General features: G+C 42.4%; 2 protein-coding genes and 1 long non-coding RNA gene across 9 annotated transcripts; 2 read left to right on the top strand and 1 right to left on the bottom strand.

Moving 5' to 3' along the window:
• The first annotated feature begins 814 nt into the window (after positions 1-814).
• Positions 815-14,579, top strand: LOC113568998 (butyrophilin subfamily 1 member A1-like). Its single transcript, XM_035521764.1, has 6 exons — positions 815-995; positions 3,399-3,443; positions 7,846-8,202; positions 8,420-8,598; positions 11,213-11,312; positions 14,281-14,579. The coding sequence occupies exons 2-6, from the start codon at positions 3,401-3,403 to the stop codon at positions 14,577-14,579; spliced, it is 978 nt and encodes a 325-aa protein (XP_035377657.1). The 5' UTR covers positions 815-995; positions 3,399-3,400.
• Positions 14,580-15,180: 601 nt separating this feature from the next.
• LOC118240623 lies at positions 15,181-18,187 on the top strand. The gene is made up of 2 exons (XR_004775531.1): positions 15,181-15,276; positions 18,095-18,187. It is a non-coding gene; the product is annotated as an uncharacterized LOC118240623 (long non-coding RNA).
• Positions 18,188-20,013: 1,826 nt separating this feature from the next.
• Positions 20,014-26,559, bottom strand: si:ch1073-157b13.1 (7SK snRNA methylphosphate capping enzyme). Of its 7 annotated transcripts, none has more exons than XM_035521626.1 (6): positions 26,450-26,559; positions 25,455-25,880; positions 23,582-25,370; positions 22,549-22,767; positions 20,509-20,617; positions 20,014-20,415 (listed from the first exon to the last, which is right to left on the bottom strand). In XM_035521626.1, exons 3-6 carry the CDS (start codon positions 25,337-25,339, stop codon positions 20,360-20,362), a joined length of 2,142 nt encoding a protein of 713 aa, XP_035377519.1. In that variant the 5' UTR covers positions 25,340-25,370; positions 25,455-25,880; positions 26,450-26,559; the 3' UTR covers positions 20,014-20,359. The 7 variants fall into 7 exon arrangements, with proteins under 7 accessions (XP_035377519.1, XP_035377520.1, XP_026852885.2 ...); XM_035521627.1 differs by lacking the exon at positions 26,450-26,559 and adding an exon at positions 26,172-26,190; XM_026997084.2 differs by lacking the exon at positions 26,450-26,559 and having other exon boundaries at positions 25,451-26,161.
• Positions 26,560-27,064: the final 505 nt, after the last annotated feature.

The following is a 27,064-nucleotide window of genomic DNA, read 5'->3' as shown; positions in this document are numbered from 1 at the left end:
GTACTGTATTATACAGTAAACAGTCCAGTTTAAACCCTGTCAGAGGTGTAGTGTGTAGGGATTAAAGCGAGTGTGTGACGGAGCTGCCCGACTGCCAAAGGACGTGGAGCAGGACGCACAGACTCTCTGGACTTGGACGAACATTTATTACACACAACGTTGCGGCACTCACATATAACATGAACACGAACACGAATACGAATACATTTATCAACGATGACACAAACCATAACATCACGCTACACCAACAATGACCAACACACTGCACACAATGACAAGAGTTTATATGCATAAAGACTAGACGAGGTGCAGGTGTGTGCACGTGTGGCCACAAACAAAAGATCCTCCAACTGCACGTGACGGGCCAAACCACTCGCGCGAGGAGCAAGTTCCGTGGCAGAGTGTATTAAGTCACGGATTAAAAATCTGCACGCCCTTGTTTCCTGAGCTAGTTTCTTTTCAATGCCAGGTTTGTAGGTTTTGAAGTCAGTGTGTTCACCTTATTTAAAACCTTATTTTCAGATATGATGCTTTGTTTTTTCAATATAAATGATGCGTATCCATAAATTATTTTATTGCCATAAATCACTTCATTATTTTCTTCAGTAAATTTATGCACAGATGTTTTAATATTTAGGTCTATCAGTACTCTGTACTGTCACACTTCCTGGCCTCCTTTAATAATGTGAATACTATGGATATATAATTGGTTTAATCTCACACTCCTCAGATTTTACGCGTTTTCGCGAGCCAGACAAAATTGGAAATGTAAGTGCGCGTGCGCGTGCGCCTGCTAACTCGGGTCTGTCTCGAGCAATTTGTGTGCGCAGGAAGGAAACGCAAAGGTGTAGCTCCCATGCCACGATCCCAAACTTTCGCGGATTAGTGACCATTTCACTGGAAACTATTGCAGTGAGCAGGCAGATTACCGACCGCTCTCCCTGAAGACTCGTAACTGAGCAGAGCTGCTGAAGCAGGGTTGATTTGAGGAAACGGTGAGTTGCCAGCATATTCATGTTCATGTGTGAGAATAATAAATATTACATTACTGCCAATAGTGCGGAAACCAGTAACCCTATAAACGAACGTTTTGCAGCGAGCGTGACGGAGCAAAATGGGCTGCTAGTTCCACGGTGCTCCGGTTCTGATTTCTGCTGTCTTCGCTCCATATGAGCCATAGATTAGCCATTATTCTGGTGGAATGATGTCGAGAGCTTTGAGCTTTGCTTTAATGCCTGCACTACACGCGAGCTGAATTGGCTCATTTGCGTTTATTTTTGGATCTTTGTAATCATAGTTTGCAAGCATCCCCAAGAAGCGGGTGCCTACATTCAAACCTCAAATTAAGACTCTTCAGGACTAATAAAGCAGGAACCTGAACACTAAAGTCTGCAGATGAATCATTTTGAAATGACCCAGCGTTACTGCGGGGCAAACATGACGCTCCTAATTGAGTGTCTCGATGCTCGGAAGGTTTCCGGGAGCGTTCGCGCCTTTGCGCGTTTGCAGTTGAACGTGGTTTCATTTTCGCTGCCACGTTTTAGGTAACGTGTTATAGTGAGTGTTTTAGGTAAAGTGTTATAGTGAGTGTTTTAGGTAACGTGTTATAGTGAGTGTTTTAGGTAAAGTGTTATAGTGAGTGTTTTAGGTAAAGTGTTATAGTGAGTGTTTTAGGTAACGTGTTATAGTGAGTGTTTTAGGTAATGTGTTATAGTGAGTGTTTTAGGTAACGTGTTATAGTGAGTGTTAGGTAACGTGTTATAGTGAGTGTTTTAGGTAAAGTGTTATAGTGAGTGTTTTAGGTAAAGTGTTATAGTGAGTGTTTTAGGTAACGTGTTATAGTGAGTGTTTTAGGTAAAGTGTTTTAGGTCACGTGTTATAGTGAGTGTTTTAGGTAACGTGCTATAGTGAGTGTTTTAGGTAAAGTGTTATAGTGAGTGTTTTAGGTCACGTGTTATAGTGAGTGTTTTAGGTAACGTGTTATAGTGAGTGTATAAGGTAACGTGTTATAGTGAGTGTTTTAGGTAACGTGTTATAGTGAGTGTTTTAGGTAAAGTGTTATAGTGAGTGTTTTAGGTCACGTGTTATAGAGAGTGTTTTAGAATCTGAGATAGTAAGTCTCTTATACTTTGGAATTTGTTGTCATTGCCAAGTATTTGTGTTTTTAATTTAGATTTTTTTTCTTGTGTAAAGACAGTTATAAGGTCATGATGCACTTTGCAGTTCCGTGTACATCATACTCTCACAAACTGGCACCTGCCACTGCTATGCTAATTAGCTAGGAGCCCGTCCCTGTTCAGTGCAGTCCTGCTGCAGTCTGGCCTGTGCGATATGACAGCCCACTGCTCCCCCTGCTGGAGCCTGACAGCATTGCAGAATGTGGATCCACCTCCTGTGCACTCTGCGGTGTTGTGATGGCCCTGATCTGAGTGCAGATGTGAAGAGCACAAACTTCCCCAGCCTGAGCAGCTCAGTGCAGTCGCTCCACTCAGCACAGGCTGACACCAGCAGAACTGGCCTGGTCCCTGCACACAGGCTGACAGGCACAGAGCACTAAACATGGACACTGAGGCTTCAGACGGATCAGCGGCTCACAGGCTCAGTGAGGGTCCGTCTTCATCACATGCTGTAAGGATGCCGGCATGCTCGTCCAGCTGCTTGCTGAGTTCAGTCTGCTCACTCACTCACCTCTCCGCCTGTAATGGGTGTAGCACCTACATGTGGAGGCGTTGACTGTGTCTGACTACAGGCTCGATGATGACGATGATGAAGGCTTATAATGTTCACACTACCTAATTACTAACAATAGTTCTATTTCACAGGATGTTTTGACTGTAGTGTTTATTAATACTTAACATGCATAACATGTTTTTATTTCTCATAACACAAAAACAGAAACTGAAAGCATCCGTAAGACAAATGTTTGTTTGTTTGTGTTTGTGCTTTGTAAATGGTAAATGCTGTGTGTCGTACTGAAACTAAATACTGACTGAATACTAAAACTTAAAAGAGATCTACATACTGACTAAAACATAAAACTTTGCTGTTTCATGTAACAATGTTTTGTGTATGCGTTATATAATTTTATGTGTAAAGATGGCATTCATGTTCATTGTTAGTATATCATATTCAAAAATGAGTATATTGTGTTCATAAATAGATACTTTTGTTATATTAATTTTGTAATGTTTCAGTAATGGAAACATTTAACCAGATATGTTTACAGAGAAAAACTGATCAATTATACTTTAGAAAGCCTAAATTAAAAAATTATTATATTCTAAAATGTACTGTACTTTTATTCCTTATAGAGTCATTTGGTCTGTTTAAATGTAACTGAATTTTAATGTAAAATATTTGTAGCCAGTACACTGATATTCCACCTTGTTCTCTTTCAGAGATGAAGTGTGTTTGGGTTCTGTTCTTCCACTGGTCTCTCTCAGGTACAGTAAACACTATGAAACAGTATTATGTCAAAACTCCTCAAAACCAGGAAAATACAACAGTTTATATATTAGACATATGCAAAATGGGACAAATAATCTTTGGTACAAAATTTCTTGTTTAGCTGAAAGTACGCTCAGACCCTAAATAAAAAAGCAAATTAAAGAAACTAATGAAAGTTCATTCATTAGTTCAAATTGTTCAAATAAACAAATTAATACATTTAAAATTCATTGTCTGTAACTGTCCATACAAATGTTGATGCGTCTTTAAGTACTGAGGTCATATCTCTGTCTCAGGAAGAGTGCCATTAGAATTTATCATCTTCATAATATTAAATAATAATGGAGAAGAAAACCCAAAAGGACACCACAACAGTTCCAGTGTATTGTACAAACATACAAGAAAGAGAGAAATTTTTATATATATATAAACATAAAACCAGGTGCAACACTGGGACTTGTCAGGAGTGGCCAAAACAACATACAAACACTAGAAAGCAAATATTTGGACTACACCTGCACGCGACTAAAGAAAAATACATACAACTACACTCACGCCCTAACTAAAACAGGCAAGAGCCCAAGCCCAAACAAAACAGCAGACATGTTAAGTGGATTCTAACAAATTCAGTGTCAAAGGACAGGAAAGCAGAGTCTAGGGTGTCGACATCTGCATAATAACAACGACACGTTAATCAGCACAAGGAACAACAGATAAACAAACACTCTCATGGGCTTTCCCCTTTAATCCCTCCTCCACACACGAAGCTCTGTGACGGGACTTTGGACTCTGGGTCTGGGCTGTGAGCAAAGGAGAAAAAACTGCAACAGACCCGGATGTGAACAAAATGAATAACACACCAATACACACACACCTTTGATAAAAGCAGACCGAGGATGTAATACTCCTGTCACGGAATGCTCCCGTTCCCACTAGTCACGTGGATAGGCCCGCTGCGTGCAGTGGTAATTGTTCTTGTTGGTAACCACACCTCTGTTGACTGCGCAAACCTGCATGTGGTTTAGTGTGTAATGTATGTGAGTGTATTTAAACCAATGTCAGTGAGTGCTTATTTGTCAGTCATTAGCCATATAGATTTGTGAACGTTTGTCGTTTCCCGTGTTAGTTAGTATTAGTGTTCACTATGCTTTTTGTGTTAACCATTTATGTGAATGCCGCTGTCTTCCGTGTATGTCAATAAACGTCTGTAATGCCCCGAGGAACAGGACGCACAGACTCCGTCGGCTTTGGGAACCATTAATGATACAACGTTGTAAAAGACAATGGTGGCTCTCACACAACATTAACAGTGAACATAAACATACTTAATGCTAACGATAAAGATTGCAACATTAATACAGGCTCGACAAACATGGATGCTAACATTATACTCTGACTCTAACAAACAATGAGCAACAGTGGGGCACGCACTGACGAGGGTTTAAATAGGCTGACAAACACTAACGATTAACCCCGTACAGGTGCGTGCCTTCACGGGGGTGTGGCTGCAAACAGGGGTGAACCCCCTGCACGCGGCAGGCCGTACCACGGGACTTGTGGGGGGGGCGTCCCGTGACAACGTTGTTCACCGTTGAGGGAGTGTGTACATCCTGCTCCTTGCCACGCGGCACTCGGGCCGTTACAAGGACAACTAACAAACGCACGATAAAAAAACAGCAAAACAATATATCAAAACATCAGTTATTCAAACCTAGCCGCAGAATATAATAAGTTAGTGTAATACATATGAGTACAAAAACCAGAAGAGTGCAGACCTAATATAAATCTTAATAACTTGGCTTAATACTGTTAATCTAAACCATAGCCAGCAAGCTTTATGATGGAAATCAAACAGATCCGTGGGAGTCGGGCAGGTATTCGCGGTCAGGTTGGTCCAAGGTCTGTAACAAGGGGCAGAGTCCGGGGTGTGTCTAAAAAACAGGCAGAAGTCAGAAACCAGGAAGACAAACGAGTCTAGAACACTCGGTATGCAGCATGGAGCAGCAATACTTCACGACGTGAACACGGGAGGGAAGCTGATAAAGGAGCAGTAATGAGGAGATTGAGGATCAGGTGTGTGCTAGAACTCTGGTGAATCAAATCAGGGGTGTGTGAGTAGGCGTGGCAGAGCGGTGCTGAGTGTGCTTCCTGGGGTTCATAACACTATGGGAATAGTCTCTTCTTAACAGTAAAAATCAACTTGACATTCCAGTGTTACGTCTCAGTCTATGTAGGGGAGTCTGTAACATTAAAACACCACGTGATGACGGCAAGTGATTGGTCAGCGGAATGACGAACGAAACAGACAATACGGTGCATAGCAAGTGTATTACAAAGTGTTGGAATAACATACAACTATACAGCGGATCAGTGTAACAATGTCAGGAGGGACCAAGGCCAACAAAACAAGCAAAACAGGCTAAAAAAGAACACCACTGCTGTCTATACTCCACCAAAAGAAAATACAAAGCGTACACTCACTCTCTATCACCAAAGAACACAGAAAACTCATTTGCCCCAAAACAAACTGGCAACCCCTCTTTACAACACACACACACACACAAATATATATATATATATACAGACACACACACACACACACACACACACACACACATATACATACACACACACACACAGCCAACTATCAGAGGAAGAACATTAATTTGAAAGCCAGGAGCAGAATACAAGGCCATACACCGAGTTCTAAGTCAGTCGAAAACAAGTGCACAGTCACAACACCACAAGAGTCTCTTTCCCAACACAACCTCTCTCTCTCTCTCTCTCTCTCTCTCTCTCTCTCTCTCTCTCTCTCTCTCTCTCCTTTTATCTGGTGAGCTGGAGGTTAGTGATCCTGGCACAAAGATGCAACATTGGGACTGGGTCCAAGTGCAGAGGGAAATGGACCTGGCATGAGCCTGTAACATAGAAGCAAACAAACCAGGGCACTCATATATGCACACACATACATAACACCTGAAAGACAAACAAACCAGGGCACACATACACACACACACACACACACACACACACACGGAATACAAGAAAGACAGACAAACCAGGGCATACACATAAATACATAACACATGAAAGACAGACAAACCAGAACAGGAAGGCTGGATTAATAGCGTGGGGAAAACAAAGGCTAGGAGGTTGTCTAGCAGATGATTTGTTAGTAGCTTGATTACGATTTATGTAGCCGACAAATTATGGAAGGAAGCAAAGTTAGTTTATTCCACAAATCTTGCAATACCCTCTCTCCTCTTCTCGCCCTGCTTGGGAGCTCAGCTGCACTGAGTCCATCTTAAACTAGTACATTCCAGTCTAACTTTAAACTTATCCTTGCACATTTCCAACTTTATTTAAAAAAACAGAATAAATGAGCAGAACAACGACTTAATTAAAACACTATAATTAATTAACATGTTAATTGAGGTGGTTGAGGATGGGTTGAAGCGAGGTGGTCCCTTTGGGTTCTACACTACATTTTGGGGCACTGCAGTCCAAATCCAAAACACCTGAGTGTTGTCTACCACAGTTCCCTCCTCTCCAGACTCAAAGCTGATGCAGGTTGCCAGATTGAGAGCATAGAACGTACACAAACAAGCACAACAGTAAGCTATAATAATAATAATAATACGTTCAATTTATATAGCGCCTTTCACAGACACAACTATGATAATGACAAGCAGTAATGAGTCCTACACTATAAGATGATCAGCTAATGTAACGTTATACCTTATTGCAATGTTTTTATTGTTTGCAAATTATGTGGATTCATGTGGATTTTTTTATAAACTGTCAGTGTTTGCTAGATGCATGGCTGGCTCTGTAGCTACCATAGCCAAAGCTAAACCCCATTATCTCGAAAATAAAAACCCACTGCTTGGAAAAAATACTCTTGAGTTGGAGTTACTATTTTCTAGGCCCTGATAACAGTCCTGGCATAATGTATCCCAAAGAGAGACAGACCAGGAAACTAAGGGTCAATATAATTACATCCTGTACATGGACGCACACATCTTCACAAAGACCAATATCTGTTTATATATTTATTTGTATGTTTTGTATTGAGCATTTTCCTCAACAATAAAATTATAGCAATAAAACATTTAACAAAGCTCTAAATAATTTAGGATAATTTTGCAAATATGTATTTTGACAGTGAACAGTGAGACTGTGTGGAGTGTCTGTGGTGGACAGTGAGACTGTGTGGAGTGTCTGTGGTGGACAGTGAGACTGTGTGAAGTGTCTGTGGTGGACAGTGAGACTGTGTGGAGTCTCTGTGGTGGACAGTGAGACTGTGTGGAGTGCCTGTGGTGGACAGTGAGACTGTGTGGAGTGCCTGTGGTGGACAGTGAGTAAAAATATTCAACATAGTGATGTTTCTCATTGCAGGAGCTGAGTGGTTTAAAATAGAGAAGGGTCCAGATACTGTTGTTACTGCTCTTGGTTCTGGCATCGTTCTGCCATGTTCCCTCACACCCACCATGAGTGCTGTGGACATGGAAGTGAAGTGGAGCAGACAGGCTCTAGGAAAGAAACTGGTGCATCATTATATGAACAAAGAAGACAAGAATGAAGATCAGGATCGTTCCTACAGAGGGAGAACAGCTCTGTTTAAAGAGGAGCTACAGTATGGCAACACCTCATTGCTACTGAAGGACGTTACAGTGTCTGATCCTGGACAGTACACATGTGAAGTTCAGGGCAAAGGCGCCTATGATAAAATCACTGTTAAGGTCATTGTTGAAGGTAAGACACATTTCCTGTGTGGTTCATTCAGACATATCCAGCATTACACTGTTCAAATGTTTTAATAAGTGTACATGGAAGAGGAACTACAAGCACATTACTGATTAATTTAATAAACATATTTCTTTAGGGATTTGTGTGTCATCAGTACATGACTTCTCTGTCCTCGTGTGCACACAGTACTGAGCTGTATTGTGGTCTCTGTATTGTGGCACAGCTAAAGGAACACCTCCAGAGATCTCTGTGGTGGGCACTGATGATGTCTCAGGGGGGATCCAGCTACTGTGTGAATCTAAAGGCTGGAATCCTGAGCCACAGCTGCAGTGGCTGAACAATGAAGGAGCTGAACTGCCTGCTGAACCTATAGAGTCACACAGAGACAATGGAGGCTTTAACCCTTCATAGCAGAGCCAACAGCTTCCTGTACCCTGCTGTTCTCTTAAGTTCAGACTCTTTATGCTGGTCACGCAGGTTCTGTTATGAAAAAACCAAGAGCCAACAAATTTTTAAAAATACAGCTGTCACATACTACAGCCACACAACGACTATTATTCAACTAGATTAAGATTATTAAGATTAGAAAATCTTAGAAATAAAACCTTATGGGGCTCCAGAGTCCAGAGTAATATTAAATGTCATGGGTTTGCAGGTTCAAGCCCTGAAGATTCCACATAAATGTGAAAGTTAAATAAACCAAACTGGCCTTGCTGTCTGTGGGGAGCGGTATCACTCTGATCCCTGTCAAACAGAGTGATAGTAGCCAATCATAGGAGTGATCATACTTACGGATGAAGGGGAGTTAGCTATCTGAGAGTGTTCATCTGATTACCATGGGAACCACAGTTGTCTTCACCTTCCACATCTTTTCCAGCTCTTCTCTCAGCTCTTGGTATTTATTTAAGTTTTTGGTGTTCCTGGTTCCTGATGTTGTCATCACTCTGGATCACCACATCTCTCACTACTGCTCTCTTCTGCTGTTTGTCCATCACTACTGTGTCTGGTTGGTTAGCCATTACCATCTTGTCAGTCTGTATCTGGAAGTTTTTTTCACCACCTTTGGGTGTGTATCCCACTTTGATCTTGGAATGTCCAGCCCATACTCAACACAGATGTTTCTCTACACTATTCCAGCCACTTGGTTATGGGGTTCCATGTACACTTTACCTGCTACAATATTGCAGCCTGCTGTTATGTGCTGGATTGTCTCATCTTTCACAGCCTGCATCTGGGGTCCTGTCTGGTGTGGTAGATCTCAGCCTCTATTGATCTGGTATTCAGATCTTGTTCCTGTGCTGCTATTATTAAAGCCTCTGTGCTGTCTACCAGCCTTTTCCAGCCATTGGTAGGATTTCAACATATCAGACACTTCCACTATCTGCCAGTACATACTGTGCAGGGGTTTTTCCTCCCATGATGGCTCCTGTTCCTCCACATTCCCGGACACCTCAGGTTTCTGCTGTCTGAGGTTCTCACGAAACACTTCATCACTTGGGGCCATCTTCATGGTGTTCTCCTGGATCTTGGTTGCTTCATCCTGGATAGTGGCTGATGCTCACTAGTCTTCGGCCCCCCTCCTTCCACTTAGTGTCCAGTCTCAGAGTGCTGAATTTGGGATGAAACCCTCCATGCATTGTGAGGAGTTTCCTTGTCTTGCTGTCAGTGGCTACTGTCTCCTCCTTTGGCCAGTTTATTATGTCAGCAGGGTATCTGATGACTTGTAGAGTGTAGGTGTTGATAGCCCAGATCTGTTTTTTCCAATTCAGCTTACTTACCTTGGGATTCCAAGGTACTTGTAACTGCCCTCAACATGTGTTGTTATCTTCTGTAGTGTGAGCCCCTCTGTTCTAGCTACCTTCCCTCTCCTTGTGACCATGAGACCACACTTATCCAGTATGAATGACATACCGATGTTGTTGTATGGTGAGATGGTTTAGTGATTAATCTCATATATATTCTAGGTGAGTAACTGCAGTGTACTGTAGTAAGAGTAAAGTACACAGAGTTTCCAAAGAAGCACTTTGCTTGCACAGCTGATGAAGGACCTCTATCCGAAACATTCTGTGTACTTTACTATAATTTTGAATATCTATCTATCTATCTATCTATCTATCTATCTATCTATCTATCTATCTATCTCTCTCTCTCTCTCTCTCTCTCTCTCTCTCTCTCTCTCTCTCTCTCTCTCTCTCTCTCTCTATATATATATATATATATATATATATATATATATATATATATATATATATATATATATATATATATATATAATATTTTCGAAAATTCAGATCACTGTTGAACAAGATTTAAAACAAAAAACCCACCATAGACACGTATTACGTAAAACCGTATTACGTACCAACCGACAAACGCGGGTGCGCTTTGTAAAGGACTGCTGGTGTTGCACCAAAATCTGTCACCACTGAATTCTGTGACTGTAGCGCCAGCAGCAAACAGGACGCAACTTCTGACGACTGTTGTCAGAATGACACCCCACTGTACCCTCATAATAAATGAGTTATACACAAACTCATACAGTCAAAATGTGTTTAGGTGTTGTGCCTTTATGCAAGTCAACGCGAGAGGATGACACAACACCTGAAAACATGTTTCCTTTCAAAATCTGTAAAACCGTTCATTAAATAGTGTATGTAAACACTTTAAGATCAAGTTAATGTAATCTGCAGTAACAGAATTCGGTAGTCAAATATTTCTGTGTAACACCGGAACGATCGCAGACATAACACGATTTCAGATACGTTTCAGATGCGTGCGCCTCATGTAGATGAATCAAGGTCTTCATCCTACACCTACAGCTTTTAACAACATTTTCTCCTGTAGATCAGCCTGGTATGACTCAGTAGCACACAGGAGCTGCATATACCGCATGCGGACGTGCTCTGTCAGGCGTTATTATGGTAATTTACGGTTAAATCATTAGTCATTTTAATTTCTGAGAGCCGACGAGTCGGTGGCGGAATGACCACTAGGGGGCCCGCAGAGACAGATTAACGTGGGACTGCGCGTCACCGCGTACAGGCGCGCCACCGACAAAGTCACCTGCAGAATGACGTGGAGGAACCACGTAATAAATACACCGATGGACATTACTGGTAAGTAAATGTCAAACAGAAAAAAAAGCCCACCTGGGAATATTTTTACTGCAAATATTCATCTTTGGCTTCGGTCCACCGGTAGCTCCATACACTCAGGAAGGAAGCATAGGAAGCATAGTTTAGCGCCATTGATTAGAATTTGATTTAGGTGCCCTAATCCTAGCAGTCTTGGTTCAAATGTCTGTGCACTGAAACTGAGATGCGACTAAACCTCTACTGTAAACAGGCTAGTTTACATAGAGTCGCCTGTTCTTAGACATTTCCTTTAACTACCGGTACATGTCGTAAGTGTGGGTCACACGTGCCATTTTAACATCACATTGTTAAACGTTTAAAATTAGTAATTTTATTATCAGTACGAAAAGTAATTTAATATTTTGAAGTATAATGTAGGAAGTGTCCGAAAATGGGACATTTTAACTTTAATAGCGTAAACCTGTGGCACAACCCACTCTGCAAACAACACAGAGCTTGATGTGAAATGCCCAACGAAAAGTATCTCTAGAATAAACAGTTTTAGTTTTAATAACGATATTTTACTTTGCAGTTCTAGTTAAATTGGCTATTATTTAAATAGGGGAGTAGTTCTTGCCTGAATTTTTCGAATTATTGCCTGTATTGGCTGGTTGTGGTAGCTGCCTATTGTGATGTGATGTGATATAATTATTCTTAATGGTGATTTCAGCAACCATATTGATAATACCTTAGATAAACACGCCATGGATTTTATGCGTTTTAATCAACAATAAAAATTAAGAACTGAGAATTCCAGTGTTAAAATAAATGGTGTTATAACACATGAACTGTTTTAACTATATTTTTGGCTTCTGAAAGCTTTTGTTCATCTCAACTTTGAGATCAACTCTAGATATGACTGCACCAGAAAAGGGAAAAAGACCCTAGCCTGGGGTTAGCCTAACCCTTCTAGCCTAACCCTTCTAGCCTAACCCTTTTAGCCTAACCCTTCTAGCCTAACCCTTTTAGCCTAACCCTTCTAGCCTAACCCTTTTAGCCTAACCCTTCTAGCCTAACCCTTTTAGCCTAACCCTAGTTGTGTCTCTGGCGAACTTTCACACTGTACAGGGCAGAGCTGAAGAAAATTGCATTCCTCTATGCCCTGATTTAACAAACAGACATGTGCATGACATGGAGTTTATGTGACCCAGTAAGACATAAATTATACACATAAGTAAGTTTAAACAGAAGGAAAGTAGATTTTACTATATACAAATTGTGTGTGTGTGTGTGTGTGTGTGTGGTCTAGACTCAAATCACTCAGCAGACTCTTATCTGGATTCTCTTATTCGATGGTCTATATTATCAGCTACTGCCTGCACACACACATGCAGTTCCTGTATTAAGTTACTGCTGCAACTGCTCTTAGAAAAACTCTAAAGTAAGGAAAGAAAAATGTTTACATGTATGCTGACATGTATACATGTATCTTTACGTGTGTGTGTGAGAGAGAGAGAGAGAGAGAGAGAGAGAGAGAGAGAGAGAGAGAGAGAGAGAGAGAGAGAGAGAGAATTTAGCACTAAATTAACACTAACTTAAGTAAAATATTAACGCTCACTAATAGCACAAAGTCCGAAACAGCACACAGCTGAAGAACAGCATGCATGCATCTCAGTGGTTCAGGCTGTTTAGCCTCTTACCTCTACTGAAAGAGAATAGCAAAAATATTGCACATAACAGTGCTGGAACTAGCTGGTAAGATGTACATTTATTTTCCCCCCACCGTGATTCTCGATCTGAATCAGGAGTCTGAATCGCCAGAATGCCTGTCTGAAATATAAAATACTGCTTATCTTAGACACGCTCATGTCGGGATTAGCGAGGTACCGTTATTGTTTGTGAATAGTAACAGCTCCACACACACGTTCATAAATACTAAATGTTGGCGTGTTTAGGGTAACATTGACAGCCCATAAGCAGTGATGCAGTATTTAAAGACGCATAAACGGTGTTTACTGTCCTCATCCCTGCCCAGGCCTTAGTAGGATATTAGCACTGGCCGCAGAAACCTGTTTTTTTTTAGCTGTTTGGCCGAGAAAACACAACACACTACATTTTACAAACACGCTGCAAATTCATGAACATTATACAAATTCAGAAGACACTTTATTCAAAGCAACATGTGCGCTTCATTTTGGTGGATATTTATTCAAAACTCTTTTGCCATCGGTAACATGCTGAACAACGTTCTCCCAGGTGAGTGGGTGGAGCCAGTTTATCAGCCAGTGACGTGAAAGGAACGTTTGGGTTGGCCAATCAGATTTCAGGGGAGGCCAGTACCAGCCCACCCCCTCCCCCTGGGTCTGCCACTGGCTGAGCCTCCTTCCAGTACTTTGTAGTGTGCCACAAGGTTATGTGCTAGGCCTGCTTTTTTCAAGGTTCCAGTTCTGATCTGACTATAATACTAAAGGATTTGGGGATCAGAGCAGTGCCCCAGTAATGAAGTTATAACACTGTAATGCAGCTGTCCAAGGAGGAGATTAAAGCCTCTGGACATGATGCCTTACGTCAACGTGTTCTTAAGGTGTGCTCTATCTAGTTAAGAATGGTTTTAACTAAATTATTTCAGTTCTTAGTGCAAACCTGCACTGTCCCTAATTCATGGAAGAAGTCTATTATTAGACCAGAGTCTACAAGGTCTGGGTCTAAAGCCTTGAATGTTTAGGGTCCAGTAGTACCCCGGTACTGTCTTAATTCTGGAGAGAGTACCAGTACAAGGCTGGGGTCCAGTTAGCCCTAACCCCAGTGTATAATAATCTGAGTGGTACATGGTCCCTGAGTGTGAAAAGGCACAACTCTTCTGTACGTGTTGGAGTGTTGCAGTGTCTGTGGTGGAGTATCTGTGTTATATTAAGTAAATGTTAGGAGTTATAGATCATGGTGATACTTCTGATGACAAAGTACTTTAAACCAGTTACTCTGTCTCATGCTTTTATCTCTTAATCCACAGGTATCGGAACAAATCCAAATATCACTGAGGAGAGCACAGATAGCCCAGGGACCAGGCTGCTGTGTGAAACTAAAGGGTGGAAGTCTAAGCCTGAACTGGAGTGGCTCAGTGGTCAAAGAACTAAATTGACTGATAATGTGGCAGAGTCACAGGAAGTCAACGGGCTCTACACTGTAAAGCACCGCGTCACTGCACACGGCAGTGGAACCTACAGCTGCAGTGTCAAACAGTATCCCATGATGGAGGCGCGCAAGTACATTTCTGACTCTTCACAACCAAAGGACACTGGTAATACTTAGTAGCTTGTTTTTACAGTGCGAGTCCATTTTCTTTCTTGCCGTACATATGTAGATAAAAGCACCACTGGCCCATCTTGAACATTATTGATAGTTCTACAGACCATATCTGTTAGTTAAAAATATGCGTCTGTCATTTTTGACACTATAAAATCTTAGACATACTTGTATACAAACAAATATTTACTTGTTTGAGTTGACAGCCATCTCATTTCACTGTGGAAACTGATCCTGTATGTGAACTTGCTCAGTAAGATGGGCTGCACCTCTTCTGTGGCTACATTGTGCAGAATGTGATTATAGCACCTCCACAGAGTGATGCTGGTATTGCTGGCAGTAATTAATTATTGTACTGAAGAGTGCAGCAGTAGCCTACTTGTATACAGTCTATTAGTACTTGTATGGTCTGTTAGCACATAGCTATCAAACACTTTGCCATGATGATGTTGAGAGACGTTACAGAGATGTGAGTAAGGCAGCTGCAGTTTCCCAAAAGAACATCTTGACTTATGATGTGCTAAATCATTGAATATAACAAATTCTTTCCTTCTTTCCTACTTTGAAATGTCTGTGACTTGAATCTTTTGATTGTGTTCCAGGTCATTCCTTCACCTCTGGACAATCCAAGACCACCGTAATTCTAATTATAACTGGAATTGTCTTAATGCTCATGGTTGGAGTTGACATTTAAGATGTAGAGGTAAACCTGTATCTGTCACTCAGTATACTGCTGCTCCTTATGGCTAGTCTGTTAATCCTGTCTAGTCTGTCCCTTCTCTCTGTCTGTCAGTCCTGTCTAGTCTGTATCAGAAGTGTCTCATAAGCCATCAGCAGCCTCTGTCTGATCGCCATGGCAACCATGGGACTTTGTTTTGACTTTTGTTTCCACATTCTTTATGTTTTGGTTTTGTGCCACCCCACACAAGTGCTGCGTGTTTCCACCATGTTTTAACCATGTGTTTGTTATTGTTATTGTTACTAACGTTGCTTTGGGTTTCTTTTGTTATTGTTTGTGCAGTTGTTTTGTTTTGTTTTGTTCTCTTACATCTTTGGTTTAAGGATGTTTGTTTCCTTCCTTTTAGTATGTTCCTCACCTGTGACAGTTACATTGATTAAGTAGGTGAAGTAGACATTAGACTACTGGTTAAGTCTTTCAGTACAGGAAAGTTAAAAAAGATTAGATCTCTGTAAAATAATCCCCCAAACAGCTGTCAGTAACAAAAATCATATATTGGATTTTACCTGTGATTTATCACTGTATATTAAGTACAGTATTAAGGATTTTCTAACAATTGCATCCCTTACTGCACATTGTAGGTACCAACCGTAGAAGCTTGAGTGAAATGGAAGAAAGAGAGTGTATCTAAAAGCACGTGGAGTAGTAGTGATGTGCACCTGTAGTGATGTGAAGGACAGTGCAGTAGTATTGTGACGCTCTGTACCTGTAGTGAGGTGCAGGACAGTACAGTAGTATTGTGACGTGGAGGACAGTACAGTAGTATTGTGACGTGCAGGACAGTACAGTAGTATTGTGATGTGCACCTGTAGTGATGTGCAGGACAGTACAGTAGTAATTGTGATGTGCACCTTTAGTGATGTGCAGGACAGTACAGTAGTAATTGTGATGTGCACCTTTAGTGATGTGCAGGACAGTACAGTAGTAATTGTGATGTGCACCTTTAGTGATGTGCAGGACAGTACAGTAGTAATTGTGATGTGCACCTGTAGTGATGTGCAGGACAGTACAGTAGTATTTGACGCTCTGTACCTATAGTGATGTGCAGGACAGTACAGTAGTATTGTGATGCTCTGTACCTGTAGTAATGTGCAGGACAGTACAGTAGTATTGTGATGTGCACCTGTAGTGATGTGCAGGACAGTACAGTAGTAATAATGTGCACCTGTAGTGATGCACAGGACAGTACAGTAGTATTGTGATGCTCTGTACCTGTAGTAATGTGCAGGACAGTACAGTAATATTGTGATGTGCACTTGTAGTGATGCACAGGACAGTACAGTAGTAATGATGTGCACCTGTAGTGATGTGCAGGACAGTACAGTAGTAATGATGTGCACTTGTAGTGATGCTGTGCAGGACAGTACAGTAGTATTGTGATGTGCAGCTGTAGTGATGTGCAGGACAGTACAGTAGTATTTGACGCTCTGTACCTGTAGTGATGTGCAGGACAGTACAGTCACAATACGTCACAATATTGTGACGCTCTGTACCTGTAGTGATGTGCAGGACAGTACAGTAGTATTGTGATGCTCTGTACCTGTAGTGATGTGCAGGACAGTACAGTAGTATTGTGATGTGCACCTGTAGTGATGCACAGGACAGTACAGTAGTAATAATGTGCACCTGTAGTGATGCGTAGGACAGTACAGTAGTAATGATGTGCACCTGTAGTGATGCTGTGCAGGACAGTACAGTAGTATTGTGATGTGCACCTGTAGTGATGTGCAGAACAGTACAGTAGTATTGTGATGTGCACCTGTAGTGATGCTGTGCAGGACAGTACAGTAGTAATGATGTGCACCTGTAGTGATGCTGCGCAGGACAGTACAGTAGTATTGTAATGTGCACCTGTAGTGATGTGCAGGACAGTACAGTAGTAATGATGTGCACCTGTAGTGATGTGCAGGACAGTACAGTAGAAATTGTGATGTGCACCTGTAGTGATGCTGCGCAGGACAGTACAGTAGTATTGTGATGTGCACCTGTAGTGATGTGGCGCTGATATAGTGGTATTTGTTTCTTTGTTCAAAGTTCACACATTACAGCATCAAGGTGCTTATACAATTTATTTGGCTAATTGCAAAGGGGGTGAGTGTCCCCCATGAGCTAGATAAACAGGTGACTTTGATTTATGTTGGTTTGTTCCTGTTTTTAAACTAGGGAGTTAATATCTGTTCTGCAATGATCAGTGGTAGCTCAGTGGTTAAGGTACTTAATTTGTTGCTGGTTCAAGTCCCACTGTTGAGCCCTTGAGCAAGACCCTTAACCCACAATTACTCAAGTTGTGTTCAGTAATAATTGTAAGTTGCCATAAATGTAAACTAGGGAGTTATTTTTAAAACCACTGTTTTATTTCTTGTAATATGTAAGTTTGTTTTGTTTTCTAGATTGTTTATGCAGATTTGAAGCAGTTTTCTTTATTTTCTATATTAGTTGTGTAGCACTAGCACAGGAGATAGCAAAGTTCAATATCTATGTACACCTAAATATATATAAAACTAAAGCCATCTGTATGAAAAGGGCATATCTTTAAAATCAGGCATTCAAGCACAAAATCACAAAACCAAACAGCAAATCCAAATGATCCCTAGTGAAAAACAAAACATAACCAAGTAAAGTGTGTGTGTGTGTGTGTGTGTGTGTGTGTGTGTATATACTGTATTTGTACAGATATAACACTTTCATACTGGTGTTGATGGTCTATTTGGGCAGATATAAACTCTTTCATTCTTGCTGATCTTCCAGTTCAGTGTTTTAATTGTTGTTTCTCTCTTTACAGAGCCAAGACACCAACGAACTTTACTGAGCAGTGCCCCCTGCTGGCCTGCAGAGATCCTGCTCTGAGTGATCGGTACTGTGCGATTTTGATTGTTTCCGCAAATCTAGTTTTCACAAATCTTTATTTTGTATATTTTTTTCCATGTTCTTGACTTTTGTTTACTTTGTAAATGCTGTTGTGATTGTGTGGGTGTGTCCTGTAGTCATCATAAGGATGTGGCGGGGGACAGACCTACATGAGTGTGACGTCCTTTACTTCTGTGTCTATAAGCACCAGACGAGCTAATTAAACCTACTGATGAGTTTAACTATATAAACATGCGTAGCTAATTAACATAAATCTACATATGGATTTAAGCCTGTACGCATGCAGACACCAGCTGAGCTAATTAACATAAACTTACATGAGTCTGTAAGCATGTATACACCAGTACCTTTATAAGTATCCACCAGATGAGCTTAATGTAAACCTATATATAATATTAAACTCGTACTTTAAAGCATCTGGACGTGAATCAGAGTGTAGATGTGTATTAACAAAACTGAGTGTTTATCTTTTCCTGAGTTTTAATTTTTTTAATGTATGTATGTAATCTGTATGGGAAATGCTCTCACACTAAACCTGGAATGTGCTTGAGATGGAGGTAAAATCTTTATCCATCAGTTCAAACTCTCACCACTAGAGGGAGTAATTGGGCAGCCACATTTACAGCAGCTGCCTAGCAGGAAGACATGTTCCCTTGCATTTGTATTGAACAAATTTTTATATAAATGAATAAATAACTGGCTAGTATACGTTAGAGTTCCCTACAGTGGGACTCCCTTTTCTTTAAATAACCTTTCCTTTAATCAGCAGTGTAACTTTTTTTTTTGCCCTCATGTTTTGATGTCTTGTTTGTAAAATAGAGACGTCTCATTTTAGATCTGCCTATCATATCATGTCTACACATGTTGCACCTGCTATATCATTTACATGTTTCCACTTATTCCATGATTTTCTTCTCTATATATACTCATGTATCTCTGAATAAAGTGTGTGCGCTTCTCAGCATCTCTGTCACTCATTCTAAGAAACGAGGCCCAGTGCCCTGAGGAGGGACACCTAGGCCAAGCGAGGCAGCAGTAGGCCAGAGGGAAAGGCTGAAGGAGAACAGGGAATTTTGCTTTGTTATACATTTGCAATAAAAGATAAAAGTCAAAATTTCCAAGTTTTTACTGTGACCAGGTAATAAATGGGAATGAGAAAATTCATGGATTTTTTTATAAATTTGAGGTGTCTTTACTTGAGACACTTCATTTAAACCTTTTGCCACTAAAGAGCTCGACTTTACTGACATCAAGTAGAAATCCACAAATAAACCTGTTTAGGGGGAGCGTAGACGGATTAGTCTGGGTTTAATGGGAGAGGATCTGTGGTTAGTCTGGGATTAATGGGAGAGGGTCTGTGGTTAGAGTGGGTTTAATGGGAGCGGGTCTGTATTTAGAGTGGGTTTAATGGGAGAGGGTCTGTGTTTAGTCTGGGATTAATGGGAGAGGGTCTGTGGTTAGAGTGGGTTTAATGGGAGAGGGTCTGTGGTTAGAGTGGGTTTAATGGGAGTGGGTCTGTATTTAGAGTGGGTTTAATGGGAGAGGGTCTGGTTAAAGTGGGTTTAATGGGAGAGGGTCTGTGGTTAGAGTGGGTTTAATGGGAGTGGGTCTGTATTTAGAGTGGGTTTAATGGGAGAGGGTCTGTGGTTAGTCTGGGTTTAATGGGAGAGGGTCTGTGGTTAGAGTGGGTTTAATGGGAGTGGGTGTGTTGAGGAGATTGTAAGACAAAAACAGTAGAAAACAGAAAAGCTTTAATCTCAGCATTATTTTATCTTCACATTGAAAAGATTAAAATCACATACATTCTCTTTACGTGTGTGGTGTTTAGTCTATTTACGTCTGTCTCACACAGACATACCGAATACACCAAAACTATGAAACTGTTTACATGAACAAACAGAAAATGTTTTACTCCAACAATCTGAGTCACATATAATGATCACAATGATCAGTATAAAAGATACCTGAACCAATATCAACAAAGACAGAAGGGTTTAGTATCTTTAGCAAAAGATTAATCAACAGATTAACACACACCCACACACCTTAATTTACGTGTGTGTGTGTGTGTGTGTGTGTGTGTAAGATGAATGTGGGTGGGGCTTCATCAGGACAACACGCTGAAGAGCCCACCACGTCTCACTTCCTCTTCCTCTGCATCACTTCCTCTATTGGTGACTCACTTCCTGCTGGAGGCGGGGCCTTTGTGGAAAATATAAATTGGCTTCTGGAGGCCTAAAAAGTGGAAAACCCCCACAAACACAATGAGACCGAGAGTGTATTCTGTGTGTGTGTGCGTGCGTGCGTAAGAGAGGCGTGATACTCTACCTTCAGTGCTGATGAGCTGGTAGCTGGTGAAGCCCACCTCATTGGTGAGGTAGGAGCTGAACTGCTCCGGTTTCAGTCGGATGCTGTTGTAGTTTCTGTAGGTTGTTTCCTGAAGAACACACAGCAGGTGAATGGAGGTTCCAGACAGTGTGTGTTCAAACACAAACACACAGCAGGTTAACGCAATAAGAACCTGAGGGTCTATGCCAGAGATCACACTTCCTGTTTGGTGTACTTCTAGGGTTGTTATGGCAACCGTTAGTAACGGTGTATGATTAGACTGTTTAACAGGTTCCTCTTTCTCCTCTTTTCTCCTGTTCAAAGTATGTGCAGGCATTTTTTCATTTTAAAAAAATAAATATTAACCATCATCTGCTTGTGTTTTAAATTGTCAATAATGTGAAACTATAGTTTGATAAACCTAAAAGTTTGATAAACCTAAAAGTGATGTTTCATATCATATGAAAGTGATATGACTAATACTGTATTTCTGTCCACAGCAAGTTTATCAAGCACACAATCACGCCCACCATAGTCAGTACTGCCGATTTCGTGTCGCATGCAAAGACTCCTGGGAAATGTAGTTAGAACCTGAATTATTCCTTTGCAAAGTGTAATACAAAACAAGTTCAAACCAGTCTGTAGCTATATGGAATATAAGAAAGCATATTCCCGAGCCAATATATATTTCATATCATATATACAAATAAAAGAGAGAAAGCGCGATATGAAATAGCTAGGAGTTAGCGTGTTAGATGAGTAAAATTACAGTGCACATAAAGTGTCCAGACGAACAGCAGCTAGATACCTGTACATGGCTACATCTTTGGCAGTAACACTAGCTTACTTCCTCAGATATATATGTATCTGTCTATATTAAAATATATGTTTGTGTTTGGTGCCCTTCACTGTTTCAGCTTTGAGGAAACATGTTGGCGGCAACCTGAACAAGCGCGGGAAGAAAGCTCGCTGGCCGCTTGTGTGGAGTTGAAGGTGTGCAGTTGAAACTAAATCTTAGCTGAGAAACTAAAATCCTTGTATTTCATTTGCGTTTATAATAAACAGTTATCTTCCGTTACGCATTCAAACATTACTTACAGTTGGAAGAATGGACGCAAAGGACGGTGAGGAAAAGTTTGGCCTTCTTTCAAACGTCTATTAGCCAGTTAGCAACTGTAGCGAATGTTCTAGAAAGCTTCGCTAGCTAGCGTAGCTAATTTAACTAATGACCCGCTACGAGTCTTCACTGTTCGTGTTTACTTGGCTAGCGAGTGTAGCTACGGTTACTTCTCAGTCTAGGAATATATAACTAGAATTACACATATATCGCACATGGGTTTTATAATACATTAGAATTGAGATATTTTAAAGCATTCACAGTAAATTCACTACATTTACTGGCCTGTCAGGTTATTGGGTGTGTGTGTGTGTGTGTGTGTGTGTGTGTGTGTGTGTGTGTGTGTGTGTGTGTGCACGCCTTATGTTTCAGTTACCAGGGAAAAGCCAAGGTTTGCTCCCCCCATAGCACGAGCAGGTAAGACAGGTGAGGACAAGATGGAGGTGAGGAAAGAAGTGAGTGCCAGGAAAACTGCAGCAGGGCCAGGTAAAAGGAGGGCCCAGGCGCGGGCCAGGCTGAGTAATGCCCCAACACCAGGAGAGAGAAATACAGGGGGGATGGTGTTGGGAAATGTGGGAGCCGTGGTAGAGTAAGAAAGAAGGGATGAGCCAAACCGTAACTCTGTAGAGGAGATGATGTGCTGCCCAAAAGATGCATCTGTCTATATTCCAATAGGTTTGTCCATGTTTGGTACCCTTCATCGTTTTAGGTTTGAGAAAACATGTTGGTGGTAACATGAACATGTGCATGAAGAAAGCTCGCTAGCCACTTGTGTGGAGTTGAAGATGCATAGTTTAAACTACATCTTAGCGGTCGCTCTCTCTCTCCCTCCCTCCCTCTCCCTCCCTCCCTCCCTCCCTCCCTCTCCCTCACCCCCTCCCTCTCCCTCACTCCCTCTCCCTCACCCCCTCCCTCTCCCTCACCGTGAGTCTCTTCCTGCGGCTGTAGGAGCTCCAGGGCTGAGCCTGTAGTATCATCACCCCTCCAGCAGTCAGGTGTCTGTAGGCTCGTCTAAAGAGTCGCTGCAGCCCTGCGTCACCCCAGTTCAGATGCACCCACTTCGTCACGCTCAGACACAAGATGACGTCATACTCTGCACGCTGTGACATCACATATGCGTTGCTCTCTGGCACGTAGTTCCCCTGCACACACAGATAGGGGGTGCTGTTTCACACACTGAATATACACATACATCACGGTGCGCCATGTAAGGTATTTAACAGATAACTGTGGAAACTCCTGGAACCTGGATCTCCAAAATACTGCTCTGTGTGAAAGCACTGTAAATGGGTCCAGTCTGGTCCAGTCCAGTTTCATTGGTTTTCTTGACAGCATTTATCAAAAGCTTAGCCATTTTGTTATTTATTTTTTATGCTGATCATCAAAAACTTGCTTCTCCAAGTTAACCCTGTTTTAACAAAAAACAAAAAAAACAAAACAAAGACATCTCACCCCTAATGTGCAGCAATTTTTACTGGAGCTCAGATTCAGACCCCCATGCCCTGTGTGCAAATCAGACCCCCAGGCCTTGATAATGTAGCACTTAATGCCTGTAGACGACAGTGTGAACATGCAGGATGAAGCACAGGCACTCATGGACGTGCGTGTAGGTTTATTTGCAAATACATGTGTAGAGTGTGTGTGTGTGTGTGTGTCTTTCTATGGTAACCATTTTGTGTGAGTGTATACTTGCTTCAAGTTGAAGAAATACAGAAAGATTACACAGCATTACAAATATCAACAGGTTTACTAAGCAAGAAGTATGTTGTTAAAACCTCTCCCCTTTTCCTGTTTCTACTTTGTGTCTCTCTCTCAGACCCAAACTTTCACTTAGCCTACTTCTACACACACACAGGAGTACTGCAGCATATAGCAGAAATCTAAAGGCAAACACAAACTCCACTCATGGCCACAAAGGGGCATTCATGTTCCAGCACACCACCACTCTGCTCCTACCTTCATGAAAGCCACATTGTTGGGGAAGACCCCCGCAGTAGGGGGCAGTAGTGGGGGAGCAGAGATGGGTCCCCTGTACAGTCTGAAGGAGATGGGGAAGGGTTGGAGCAGCTCCACCTGCAGCTCTGCTCTCTCCACAGCGGCCACCTCTGGATTCGTGCCCATATTTGCGTGTGTCTCCATGTTCTCCTCTTTGTCTCGTGTCTCTCCGTGTGTCTCCATTTTCTCTTCCACATCTTTCCGTCCGTGCGCCTCCTCGTCTTCAGCGTTCCGTCTCTGCAGGTCTCGGTGCACTTCCTGTCTCTTCAGCTCAGACAGGAAGTGGCGTAGATTCTGTCGTGCTGCGTGCACCAGCCTGCCGTCAATGTCCAGGCCCAGAATGTGGGCGGGGCTCCAGTTCTTGGCAATGGCAAGGGTCATGTGACCTGTGTTGCAACCAATGTCTAGAACTTTTTTTCCTCTGAACCATTCAGACTTAAAAAACGCCAGACGCGGGTCTCTGTCGAGTCCTGGTGTCTGGTAACCATAGTAATAGCTGTAGGTTCCATACTGGAACTTGCGATGCGGTTTGTGATAATGTTGGTGAGTCTGATGAGTTTCTGTCCAATAACTTCCTGTGGCTCCACCCACAACTGGTGTGTGGAATGTCTGACTCCGCCTCCGGTCTAAGCTGGTCTGCTTGTTGCTGGGAGTTGGCGTGATTGACAGGCGATCAGAACGGCTAACGGTACGTCGCCGCTTTCGGTGTTTGGATGACTGTGAAGAGTTTGCGGAGTGGCTACTTCCTGTGTGTGTGTGACTCTGGGTGGAGTTAGCTGAGGGGTTTGATCGTGGCGGTGGTAGGATGGGCGGGACCACCTCATCCCTGCAGTTGATGGATGTGTTGAGCTCATAGGGGCGTGGCGACTCCTCCACTGTGTCCAGACCCAGCAGCACGGCGCCATCGCTGGACACCTCTGGTACTGCACACACATTCTCCTCTACTGCATGCAACACAGGAAACAGTAGCTTCATGTCTTCTTCCCTTACGCCCTTTGACCTGTCAGGGTCAGCAGGGTCATGCTGGGCGGAGACCCCAGCGTTGGGCCCCCCATGGTGCCGGTTTCTATGACGTCGCCTGTTGCCGCTCTTCATGGGTGTGGCCAGCACGCCCTTGTGGGCGTGGCCACCCCTCCCACTCAGGTTCAGAGGGTCCGTGATGTCTCTAGGGACGAGGATCTCCACGGGCTCTCTGCTCTTGGCAGGCAGCGGCGAGGACTTGGGCGTCTCCGCGTTCAGCGCCCGGTTCACCTCCTCATCCATTAGACTGTTGAGGTTGAGCGGGTCGAAGATGTTCCCGCCCAGCAGGAAGTCCGTGGGCAGGACGGGCTCGGACTCCGAGGCGGCACGGCGCCGACGCTTGCCTTGGCCGCAGTGTTTGAAGCCCACCGCTGCAGCGTTGGTGCTGTAGCGCCGTTTACTCGCTCTCACAGGCTGCTGCGCTGGTGTGGTCGGGGCCTGCACGCCATTCTTCAGACGCAGGACCTTCCCACGCACCCCCACACTATCCACCCCTGCTCCGTCTCTCCCCATTTGCCCAGCTGCCTCCGCGGGGAGCTCCGCCAGCACCTCGTCTACCATGAAAGGGCCCCCCCTGCTGACCGCCACTGTGGAGGGGGGGCTGGGCAAATCGATGCGCTCCACTGAACTCTGGTTTAGAATGGCTCCCACTCCATCTCCTGTTAGAACAGTCTCTGCTTCTACAGACATCTCAATCATCTTCCATAGGGCCCTGCAGTCTGCATGCACTCTAACAGAGAGAAAAGGAACATTAGCAAAACAAAAACCTCATTATTTCAAATGTAATAAAAATTGTTTTCATTAACTTACTCACAATATTATGTGCAGTGCTGAAGAGTTGATTAAACAAGCTAGTATGCTCACTAGTTAATACAGCTGTCCACTTTACTGTGCTTTAGCTACACTCATCATTACCTAACCAGTCAGACTGCACTGAAGTTTCATGACACAGGACATGTTTCACACTTCCCAACCGCCTCGGCTGGATAAAAAACTTTTTTTTTTTAAACAAACCCGCCCTTTAACAAAACAGCTGATTTATTATACTGTAAAGTACAGGACACGAAACGTAGGCGCACGAACAGGATAGACAGACCCCTCCCTCCTGCTGTGGCTCGCGCTACCTCCCGTACACACTCACACACACGCGCTCTGGCGCGCGCTCTTGTCGAGTTTCTCCGCCTTCTTGCCTTTGCTGAGCTGTGAGTTAAGGCTTCCCTCCCACGAGTAACTGCCTTCCCTGCAAAAGAGGAAAAACACCCACAAATCTGACTTAGTGAAAGATTATTTACCGTATCGGACTTGTTTCCCGTGACCCCTTAACCCCAAAGAAAAATGCACTAAGTAATTTTTATAAAGGTCTAGATCGGTGATGCCTTTGCAAAAAAAGTCGATTTTAAACACGAAATTCTAATATCACGCTTCACTAAGAATGACTTGTGCGTGAGTGTTTAAAAAGGGCTTTTCTATATTAGTCTAAAAGCAACGAGAAAAGGTTGAAGCTTCTGTATCTCACGCAGATAGAGCATACCCTCACGCTTATATTCCACCATAGCCATTCGGAAACACTAACAGACAACCATTTTGACCAATAGGAAATGTGAATGCAAGCGTTCTTTCTTGTAATGGCCAATGATATGGCTCAAAACGAAGGCATGTGCTAACAGTACACGCCCTCTACAGCTATAGGTGGCCAATTTTCTGCCTGAACTGTAGCCGACCTTCTCGTATTTCATTTACAAGATCGACAAATACCATTTGACTGAAACAGCATCAAATAAATACGGTTTCCGTGTGATTAAGACTTACGATAATGCTCGCGATTAAGCTGTTGACGTTTTAATGTCACCGTTAGTCCCCAAAAGTTCAGGAATATGACATGGGCACCAATATCCCGTGTAAACAACCTCTCTGATCAGCTCTCTCGGTTACCTGTCATAACTCACAACAAGATAATGTCGATGAGAAACATCAACACGTCTATTACAAATAATTACAGCTGCGTCATGAAAGTGATATGACTAATACTGTATTTCTGTCGACAGCAAGTTTTTTTCAAGCACACAATCACGCCCACCATAGTCAGTACTGCCGATTTCGTGTCGCATGCAAAGACTCCTGGGAAATGTAGTTAGAACCTGAATTATTCCTTTTGCAAAGTGTAATACAAAACAAGTTCAAACCAGTCTGTAGCTAAAAGGTTCAAACTAAAAAGCATATTCCCACACCAATGCACAAGTATATAATACTTATCGTTTTTTCTCATTATATATATATATATATATATATATATATATATATAGATAGATAGATAGATAGATAGATAGATAGATAGAGAGAGAGAGAGAGAGAGAGAGAGAGAGAGAGAGATAGATAGATAGATAGATAGATAGATAGATAGATAGATAGATAGATAGATAGATA

The sequence above is a fragment of the Electrophorus electricus genome, chromosome 22 (assembly GCF_013358815.1).
Source record: "Electrophorus electricus isolate fEleEle1 chromosome 22, fEleEle1.pri, whole genome shotgun sequence".
Classification (NCBI taxonomy): domain Eukaryota; kingdom Metazoa; phylum Chordata; class Actinopteri; order Gymnotiformes; family Gymnotidae; genus Electrophorus; species Electrophorus electricus.
This window is presented reverse-complemented; position numbering and strand designations above follow the sequence as displayed.

Bases quoted from the DNA above. Each gene is read 5' to 3' on its own strand.
- LOC113568998 (XM_035521764.1), top strand. From the start codon at position 3,401: ATGAAGTGTGTTTGGGTTCTGTTCTTCCACTGGTCTCTCTCAG. The intron at 8,203-8,419 runs GTAAGACACATT...ATTGTGGCACAG, and splicing joins TGTTAAGGTCATTGTTGAAG to CTAAAGGAACACCTCCAGAG. The intron at 8,599-11,212 runs CCTTCATAGCAG...AGACAGATTAAC, and splicing joins GAGACAATGGAGGCTTTAAC to GTGGGACTGCGCGTCACCGC.
- si:ch1073-157b13.1 (XM_035521626.1), bottom strand. From the start codon at position 25,339: ATGATTGAGATGTCTGTAGAAGCAGAGACTGTTCTAACAGGAGATGGA. The intron at 20,618-22,548 runs GTGAGGGAGAGG...TGTGTTCTTCAG, and splicing joins GCCGCAGGAAGAGACTCACG to GAAACAACCTACAGAAACTA. The intron at 20,416-20,508 runs GTAGAGTATCAC...TCCACTTTTTAG, and splicing joins CCAGCTCATCAGCACTGAAG to GCCTCCAGAAGCCAATTTAT.